General features: G+C 37.2%; 1 protein-coding gene across 2 annotated transcripts in view; it reads left to right on the forward strand.

The window, feature by feature from the left end:
* LOC126299417 (RNA-binding protein with serine-rich domain 1-like) overlaps positions 1-9,668 on the forward strand; it is a 103,676-nt gene extending 94,008 nt beyond the window's left edge. For both annotated transcript variants that reach the window (XM_049991314.1, XM_049991315.1), the window contains one exon: positions 7,410-9,668. In XM_049991314.1, the coding sequence (XP_049847271.1) occupies positions 7,410-7,548 (139 nt within the window). In that variant the 3' untranslated portion in view covers positions 7,549-9,668. The remainder of the gene's footprint in view (positions 1-7,409) is intronic.
* The last annotated feature ends 1,208 nt before the right edge of the window (positions 9,669-10,876 follow it).

The raw sequence follows: 10,876 nt of genomic DNA on the forward strand, positions 1-10,876 counted from the left end.
CCGGTCTCAGCTTTAAATAAAATTTAGATGTATTAGTTACATTTCATATGCTATGTATGACCTTAAATGAACTATACGGAAAGTCTAAGCAATGTGATTTTACCTCTGCAAATTCATAAAGATTTCGTGCAGCCATGTACTCAATTTCATGCATTACATTAACTATGATGAATAATGAAAATAAATTCAGCCCTTTATTGTTTAAAGATATAAAGCTATAAGATGCAGAAGATTCATATTTGTTTTCTTAAAATCGGATGATAAGTATTTCATAGCTGCCGTCGCATCCGCTCCATTGCTTTGCCGAGAAGACCCATGGCTGTCGCTCTCAGTCACATGTGCTACAGCAACAAGGTTCAAATACGTTTGAATTCAAATTTCGCCAGTTGCAGCGGGAGACAGGCAGTGACATAGATGTCGCTCACGTAGGACACTGCCGTAACTATACCTGTGGTTGTATTTTGTTGCCTGAAGCTGTTGCGCGCTGTTGGTCGTTTCTGTCACTTGTAGGATGTGGCCTTAGTTACGAAAGCCCATCCACCACGGCAAGGTCATATCACATTGGATGAAAAAAATCTGTTTTTAATTGTCCTGAGACCAAAAACTGCATAAAAAGCATCACTGACGTTGGTTTTTAACTGTCTTGAGGCCAAAAATCGCATAAGGAATATCAATCAAAATCAAATTGGATTATTAATTTCCATGTGACTGGTGCAAATCATGTTCGATATGCTGTCCACCATTTTCTGCAACAAGGTGAAATCGAGAAACAACATGATCGAAGTGTTTCTGGGGTCACGTTCAGAATGTGTTGTGTATTGTGTGCCTTCAATGCAGCTAAGTGTGCAATCAGAATACTGAACACAACATCTTTCTGATAGCCCCACAGCCAGAAGTCACACAAATTAAACCGAGCGAGGTGGCGCAGTGGTTAGACACTGGACTCGCATTCAGGAGGACGACGGTTCAATCCTGCATCCGGTCATCCTGATTTAGGTTTTCTGTGATTTCCCTAAATCGCTCCAGGCAAATGCCAGGATGGTTCCTTTCAAAGGGCACAGCCGACTGTCTTTCCCGTCCTTCCCTAATCCGGTGAGACCGATGACCTCGCTGTCTGGTCTCCTTTCCCAAAAAACCCAACCCCACACAAATTAAGATCAGGTGATCATCGGGACGGCCAGGCTGTAGGGAAATGGTGACTGATAATTCTAGCATTTCTGAAATGGTGCTTTAGCAGCTGCTTAACTGGATTTGCAATGTGCGGAGGTGTGCCATCTTGCATAAAAATTATCCCCTCCACACTTTCGCAGTGTTGGAGAGCTTGAATGACGTGGTTGCGCAAAAGACACTCATTGTGCTTACCAGTGACGGTACAGGTAACAGGACCGGAAGCACGTCTTTCTTCGAAAAAATGTGGCCCTATAATAAATGATGCTGTAAACCCGCACCACACTTGTCAGGATGAAGTGGTACTGGTTGATTTGCGTGTGGATTTTTCGTTGCCATATTCCACAATTTTGTGTATTGACTTATCCTGTCAGATGGAAGTGGGCTTTGTCTGTCCACAAAATCTTCCACGGCCAATCATTGTCCACTTCCATGCAAGCAAGAAATTCTAAAGCAAAGATCTCTCTTGCTGTCAGGTCAATAGGAACTCCACATGCGTTCAACTTTATCGAGTATTGCATTTTTCAAGACACCAGGTACATTCTTACTACTCAGTCGAAGTGTGTCAGCTAAATTTATACCTCTTTCTTCATAAAGTGACACAAATGCGTGCTGTTGTAGTAATTGCCCATCCAGAGCATATGGCCTAAGTTGAAAAGAGGCTTGAAAAGTTTTATTATGAAACAGATTCATATTATGCGACTATCACTGATGTCAGCTGTTTGCAACACATGAAAATTTGTGCCAGATCTAGATTTCCTGCTGTACGCCAGGGGTTGCCTTAACCACTTCGGCTATTCAAGCCTAATTTCATGACCAATCGAAACTTCCGTATGTCACATAGACACAATGCTTATGCTCACACAATTTGTGATTCCTGAAGTGGGAGACAAATATTGTATCATCATTTTAGCCCATTGAGTCACGGATACATCATTGATGGTTACAATGTCTGTGTTTATTCAGTATCTGTACCTTCACAATATAATGTCCTTCAGACATAGACGTTGTAACCATTAATTATGTCAAGAAGTTTTATTACAACCTGACTTGTTTTCAGGGTAACTACAGAAAGAAATTTTGTTTCCATCTCTGTGGAAATGCTGTATAAATAACAAATTGCCACAAATATCCTGTGGATGATTCACAGATCTCTAGGTTCATCCACAGACATGATTTCTCCCATGCTGTATGGATTTTTAAATGTATCGTTCAAGTGCTGAATGATTTAAGCCAATGTGAACAATCTTTTGTTTCCCTCAAATGCATGCAGTTCCTCGTTACAAAATGAAGGAATATACAAAGTAGTTCAGATTTGTCTTAGTGCATAGCCCAGTAAAAAGTGGCATGTTAAAAAATGGATGCTTGCTAAAATAATATTTTTATAGATGGCTTCTGAATAATTTCTATCAACATCTGCAGTGCCAAGAAAAAAACATAAAGGTCATCTGCATCAACATCTACCAAGTTACAAAGCCTAGAACACTGTTGGATAACAGTCTGTTTCTGAATAAAATCTGCAGGATAATGGTTAGTTTCACACACAAATGTTTCTACAATTTGTTGCGCCAAAATAAAGCTTCAGTGCTTCAGCTACAAAATTTACCTGTTTCACATGTCCATTTTGTGAAATGGTAATACATACATCCCATAGGAGGGTGATCTCTGCATCTCCCGGACACTCATTTTCTGTCACACCCTCCTGATGCACGTGGTGAGTCATTAGCAGCTAATATTTCTCCTGTCATAATTGTTAACACAACACTTTCAAAGGATCCTTACTAGAGACTGAACTTGCAGCCTTGCACTCTTTGAGTTCCTTGTAAGAGAAGTCCATGTAAACGTATGTCTGAAAATTATTTGTTCTTGAAGAGAACTTGTAACAAATGCCCAGAATACCTTTTGCTTGCTTCTACACATGCATGCTCTGCCACAATATTTTATGCATAGATTAAATCCTCATGGTTCAATTCAGGCTATATAGAGTGACTCAAAAGTCCGTTAACATTTGAAAACACAGTAATTCATGGAATAATGTCTGAAATGACATGGGATGTTATTGAAACCAAAAAAAGAGTGGAAAAACTGGCCAACAGATGTTGCTTTCTTTGGGGAAATGTGGTGTGGTGCTTTCCAAACTGTCAGCATGAGGGTGCAAGGTAGTATGCCAGTATGTTATGGAATCACATCATCCCTAGCCTGACCTATAAACACCTGCTGGAAGGTACGACTTTTATGCAGGATTGCACTCCACCCCATATCGCTACATGTGTTGAAAGATCTCTTGCCCATGTCTTTTGTTGAGGATCACATGCTGAGTTACCACTACCATCATACTGGCCTCCGAGGTCCCCAGAACTCAATCTGTGCGATTATTGGTTGTGGGCTTACCTGAAGTTTTCTGCAATCACCCGACCTCGTTAGGGATTCTGAAAGGCAATATCCGATGGCAGTTACTAACCATACCTGTCGATATGCTGTTCACAACATTGTCCCTCAACTAAAGGTACTGTTGATGAATGGTTGTCAACATGTGGAGCATTTGTTATAAAGAACATCATCTTTGCTAAAAATCAATTGTTATGCTAATTATTGCGTTTGTATCATATGAAGTGCCATTTGTTGGTCATTTTGAGCACATTTTTTAAAAAATTTCAACAAGACACCATGTCATTTCAAGCATGTGCATCAATTTTTGCTTCCATATCTATATTATTCCATGACATATTCAATTTTCAAATGTTAACGGACTTTTGAGTCATCCCGTACATCAACAGAAATGTAAGGATGTTGCAATTGTTGGTGACTGTCAAGTGGGTCATTTTTTTCTCCCTGCTGCCTACAAGGACTTGATTCACAATAAACTTTTCTAGGTTTTGTTCAGTGACCCTGCATGAATCATATGGTTTATACATGATGGGCACCGAGCAGCCACTACTAATTACATGCTGTGTAGAAATCATAATGTTTGGCACCTCTGGAATCCCTCTGCTTGGGCCTTAAACCGGGCCTGATCGTAGGAAAATGTACATCACTGACAGTGTTTCAGTAATGTTAAAAAAGAAGGATCTGCAAAAACTTGCACAACATATTCTGCATATGCTCTGATGAGTGCATTTGTGTCTATGAGCAACAATCAGTAATTATTTTTAGTTGCTTTTTGGGAGCTGCGCTGTTGACATAGTGCATGTGTCCAAGCTTAAAAAAGTTTATGCTGTTTTTGTATTAAAAAAAGAATAATAATATTAACATGAGTAAGTATAAACTTGAAGGAAGATGAAGAGAAACAAGTTTTCTGCTAATATCAATCATTTTCATTTCAAGAGTTTTACATCTGTATCTATTAAAACTAAATTAGACTGAGAAATTTAATTCTTTTGTTGACGCCATCCAGACACACCTCCCAAGCTGATTCAGATTTTCACAAGCTGCTTCTTTGGTGTGCTCCACCTTTGATTGCTTTCCCTCGGTAGCTGCACTTTGTGTCCAGTGTCTCAAAATTGCACTAATTAACCTGATGCTTTTACACCTGTATTGACACGTGTGTTATTTTGGTGAAAAGCTTTTCTAAGGTAGTGTATGTAGCAGCAGCATATTTCTAGTTTATTTTTAATATAAACTCCTGACAAAAACACAACATGAAGAAAAATTCATGTAGCTATTCACAGCACAGTGGTATTACCAAAATGAACATTACTTGTAGACTAACTTTCTATTGTTTGCTTGTTGATAAGTATACAGGGGCTGCCTGGATAATTGTCCAGCACTCCTACTTTTTTAGAAGAGCTTATGAATAATAATTGAAATTTGCTATTAGGTTTTACTTTATTACAAGAATGCTAGCAAAAGAAGTTGAAATAGAGTTGCTGTGATGCGGGAAGTAATCTGGCTTAACTATGAAATGGGTAACTGTAAAATTGACAAAATTGTATGTACTATTTGTTGAACACTGTGTATACTTCCAATGGAATTCCCAGTTACCACCAAAAATGGACCATAATATGTAATTTTCTAGATCGATCTCACAAGGTCTCCTAATGAAAGTGGACATTTTTGTTATCAGAAAAATAAGGGTTACAAGACTAGGTGGAAACTGCACTTGTTAAAAGTGGGACCGTCTAGAAGATGAAAACTTTAAGTATGAACAACTTTTGATATAGAAAGTTTTTGAAGAAAAAATGGTTTTTACTGAAAACAGAAACTGAAGGGCATTCAGATGAGGTATATTACTGCATTCATAGTTACTTTCTAGCTCTCTGTAAATATTTATGCGTATCTTCAATTTAAGAATATTTACTCGTAAAAATTATTTTTGTGTAAATCAGGTTCATACCTTCAGCTATCATGAAATCATCGTATGAACAATAAAACTTGATGGATTTCAACTTCAATGAGAGATTAACTGTTTTAAGTAATTATCTTACATGCGTTATTCAAAATTAAAAAATGAGATGAAGTAAAGGGAAAAATACATTATTATTATTATTATTATTATTATTATTATTATTATTATTATTATTATTATTATTATTAGGAATGGAAGAAGAACAAGTGAATGGTTCCAGCTTACGTTTTTACACTCACCATTTCTTCCAAACTCTGCAGAAACTCTCCCACAACACTGTGAGAAAAGCGTCTGCTGGACGTTTTGTGTATCTGCTGCCTCAGGAGGAAGAGCTTGTGACAAGTTGAAGCTTTTGGTCAGTCCTGAAACCATGTTCAGATGTTGTCATTGGTAGCTCACGACCTGTAAAAAGCAGGGATCTTGGTTGGAATCCCAATCTGGTACATATTTTAACTTATCAATACAATCAGTTGGACTGAGACAATTGTATTGAGACTATTTAAGGGGTGGCCAGAACAAAGCTGGCACACAAATAGTATACCAAACATTAGTCTTAACAATACTGGTATGCAATTGCTGCTCAACAGTCTAATTATAATTTTCTGAGGCAGAATGTTGCTTGTACTGTGAATCAGTGTAGCCAAATAGTCTAAGCCAAGTCTCATGTGAAGAAATGTAAACTGACAAACCAGATGTCCTGATACTATTTCAAGTCAGTAACTTCTGTCAGAAATGACCCCACACAGGTTGGTCTGGAAGCTTTAAGCTGTGCACTAACAGAAAACATGCAATGATAAAGCTGCAGATTATTTTTGATGGTGTTTTGACATAACAATCTCTTCAATACCCATGGCACAGCTAATTGTGGTTGTAACTTTGTTAGACTTTGGTGCAGTGTATCTTCTATTTAAGCATTTTTTCTGGAGTTTGTACTCGTTTCTTGTAGTTTTCTAATTCTGATAGTGCTATTTAGACTACATTGCCACAAAATATTGGAAACTCTTCTCAGAACACTTTTATTTCACTGACCTTGTTTTTCTGGTTTAATCAGTTTAAATGTGGGTACAGAAGTACAAAAAAAAAAAAGGTAAGGTGAATGATTTATTCATGAAAAGAATGGATGTCGAAAAATCATGTCCTTATCAGATGCCACATTATTGGTGATTGACCGACCGAAATTGGGATGTAGAACAACATTTCAGAACAAAGATTTGTAACATTTTACTTCAATTCCTAGCAATATTTTGGGCAAATTCATAACCATGTGTGAAACTTCGATTCATTTTAACTGCCCAGAAACCAAACATCAGTACCATGGGAAAATACTTGTTTGTTGAGTAGAAAAAAAAGGAGTTGCTTTCTAGATTTCCCAAGGCATGATGTTGGCGAATAAGTCGTAACTGGCCTATACTGTGGTTCATTATAAGATAGTCTGAAAGAGCAGTTGTTTCTTTGACACACACACACACACACACACACACACACACACACACACACACACACCAGAATTTGCATTTTCACAACAGGGCAAATACATCAATTGAGGTTAAAATCTGTTTTACGTAAATTTGTTAATGTTATTTAGTCCCAAATGATTTATTCCTGTTCCTTAACTTGAAAATTTGATTCAGTAGGAAGAAATAGTCACTGCAGATGTCATTGCCTCCATTCGATTAGATAAAAAATCGAATCTTGTTGAGTCAAGAGTGTACTTGCTGAGCAATGCCATATTGAGAAAATTTCTTCTTTTTCTCCACCTCTTCCTTCAAATTTGAAATGAGGCCATAACAGATTATCTTTTTACAACATGTGTTGATCTACCCTATATGAGCTTTAATATTATACTTATTCTAAATAAAAACAAAAGCTACAGTTATATTGTATCATTGTGTCACAGGTATCGGCGTCGTTCACCTCCACCACCGCCACGCCGGAGAAGTCCACCTCGTCGGCGACCTTATCGCTCCAGATCTCGTTCTCGAACACCTATTCGTCGCAGGCGGTACAGTTATTCAAGCTCCAGTAGTTCACACTGATTTTGTTTGTAAAGAAACTCTTGGTGTACATAACGTGTTACCTGTGTAGATTGTTGGGACACTTTCAGTATTTAGGAGAAAAAATAATACTATCAAGGAGATGCTTTTGCCAAAAACTGGGAATGACAGGAAACAGGCCAAAACATAATTGCCAAATTGATTATTGTGTGAAACTGAAGCAATGACAGGAGGCTAAAAAGCTTATTCTGGTGGAAACCAGTTTGTGGGTGCAAATGGTTTTTAGAGCAATAGAAATTAGTGTTGGTAGTAAAATTCAGAAAGGATTTAAAGGTTAGGAGATTCTATCATTGGGAGGAAGAGTAAGTTTAAAAATGCATGGATAACGTATCAGATAATGATCCTGTGTTGGTAACTATTTCAGATCACATCAACGTGAGAAGTGGTTGGCTAGAATAAGGACTGTACAATTTGTGACTGAATAATGTAATCACGATTAGTGTTTGATTTCTTGTAGAATCTGGAGTGAGACTTCAGAAATGGATGGCGCATGCATTTCGAAAAGTTTCTGGTGTAAGAACACTTTCACCCACATTAGCTCGTTTCCATTTGCTGTCATTTCAAATTCTCCATCTAGTACATGTTAAATGGGTACATAGTACAAATTTCATCAGCTTTCATTCCAATTTGTGAATGAAGTGAGATGAAAGGCTTCCCTGTAATTGTATGTATACTTTCTGTGTTTGTTTTTTTTTGTCTTATCATTGATGTTGCAGAGTACATTTAGGAAACCAAAGTGTATTGAAGATCTATTTTAAGGCCCATGTATTGGAATTATGCTATAACTTTTTGCACGTAGGTAATATCTTACTAGTGGGATTTTCATGATTGTTAGAGTGAACAGCACAATCAGATAATTTATTGTTTTAGTGATTGTAAATTAATGTCATATATAAAGAAAGTAATAAATGTGAGGAAGCATGAGGATTCATTTAAAGTTACCTGCCTGTACAATTGTTGTTCGTGTCAAACCAGTGTCCACTTGCTACATAATTGTTGTTTGTGTCAAACCAGTGTCCAGTTACTGAATGTGATTATAACCGTAGGGTTATGAATATGTCCAGTGTTCTGTAGAAATAATTTGTTTCTTACAGTCTTATTTATTTTTAGAACTTGATTGTGTTTGTGATGTTTTTAATTTATATTTAAATGAAATGTGTGATGATCATCCTACAGTAAACTTATTTTTCCAGAACTGAAAATGAAATTCTAAAAATGGAAAACATAAATCTTTTCATCCCTCCTCTGTGTGCTGGAATTTTCTGAGAATTGCTTTTCAGGGAAGGGACAAAAGAATGAGTATCATAAGCAACTCACATAACTGAAAATTGTGGTTTAATGTGCCCTAAATGCATAGTGCCATCCAAATAAAATAAAGTAAATGTCAGATGCCTGTATGATCAATGCACATTGACTTGAGGGCTGTGGCATAATGTGGTTATGTATTTGCACTAAACTGTAATATTTTGCTAATACTAAAAAGGGAAAATAACAAATTAGCAAATTGTGTGTGATACTTGAAGTACTGTATTAATGCACAGTTCGTATTTTATGCTACATAGGTAATATACTGCAGTTCAATTTATGTTTCAGTTTTATGTCATATAATGGAATGAAGAAAATTTATGCATTCGCTTAAAAAATGGATTTTGTTTAAATGCATAAAGCTCAGTTGTAGGTTTTGATAAGTAGCAAGGAATGTGTTAAAAATGTGTGTATTTACTGATGAACTGCAGCAAGTTAGATGTATTCAAACTGTGAAAGACTTAATCTTCACTTGCTCAGAATGCTTTTCAAACCATTCAGTACCAGGCAGTGATTCAAGATAAAGTGCCAGTCATGCAGAATTTGGGTTTCGTTATTTAGATGCCATACCCACTTCTCAAAGTGTACATACACAGAGCATCACACCTCTCTTTCCCACTTTGTTGTGTAAGACCAATCCATTGCATTTTGTGATGTTTCAAGGTCTGTCGTAAATACAAAAATTTTGTTTGTATTACAATTAGTAATAACATTTTAAAATTTTGTTTCTACAACAACATATGTAAATGTATGTGAGCTTATTCTCACTGTAGAAATGAAAATTAATTTCCAAGACACTTACATTTTTGTTGTACTTGTTTCCAACATCCATGACATACTGACTGTGTGTTTTGAATAAGAGGGTTTTTGTGTTGACATACGTCATAGTTCCTGTAGCTGACACCAGAGGCCAGACTGCCAGGTACAACATAACTCTCATTTTACAGTCAGTCTGTTAGTATATTACATGCCAAGTTCCAGGAATATCATCTCAACGCATTTATTCGTGTATTAATATTTTTTTTTTTTTTCTAGAGCTTAACATTTGCTTGTCGCAGGGTTGCTCACTTTAGGTTCTGTACTTCTATGCAAATACTGGTGCCATCAGGCAGGCAGGCCTGTTCACCAGTCTGCACCTGCAGGTTGACTCACCCTTATGACTCAGCTGTGAGCAACCAACTGGCTCATGGCGAGTAAAAGTGGTGGGAGGGGAGGGAGGTATCAGAACAAGGCAGCTCAGCACAAGATACCGTTGTTAACGAATCTGTCCTGCAGCTGCTAACATTAGTTCTATGGAGATGCATTACATCACAGTGGCTAATTAATGCCTTTCATGCCAAAATTATTTTATAAAACTATTGAGATTGATGAGAAATAACAATGAAATGAAACTTACATTACGTTTAATTGCTGAAGAACTGCCATTATAAAAGCTAATAATTGAGGAAATAAAATTTACACCCATCCTATGCAGATGGCAAGCTGCTGAATATATACTAGTGTCAACAATACATCACCGGGAGTTCCGTTTTGTCATGAAACCTATCTAGCAACTACCTGTCTCCCTGTAGCTTTATAAGCTCTCTCTGTAGCTAGACATCCTGTCCTGATAGGTTGTAAATTGATGTTGATGTACCTGACCTTCACTTTGAACTTCCTAAACCAGCCGTAATGCTGTCTTAATGAATTTAAAATGAGCTTCTCTCCACTGTGTCTGGGTTAGGGGCACTGTGCAGTAAGTATCTCCGCTTTTCAAGGATATGACAAACCTAACATGTGGCCAGTCCTCTGAAGACAGCACACTTCCCCTGCACTACACAGCAGTAACGTCTCACACCTCATTTTATCTCAAGCGCTCACTTCCCAGGCAGTGAGCAAGCATGTGTTCAGTTGGTAGCATAGCCATCTCCTGAACAGGCCTGCTATAAGTAATTGTGTACTAATAAAATTTATTTTTCTAACTGCGAAAAACTCATTTGTTTCCACTTCAAATTAATCACTGTCT

This window comes from Schistocerca gregaria, chromosome X (assembly GCF_023897955.1).
Source record: "Schistocerca gregaria isolate iqSchGreg1 chromosome X, iqSchGreg1.2, whole genome shotgun sequence".
Lineage (NCBI taxonomy): Eukaryota > Metazoa > Arthropoda > Insecta > Orthoptera > Acrididae > Schistocerca > Schistocerca gregaria.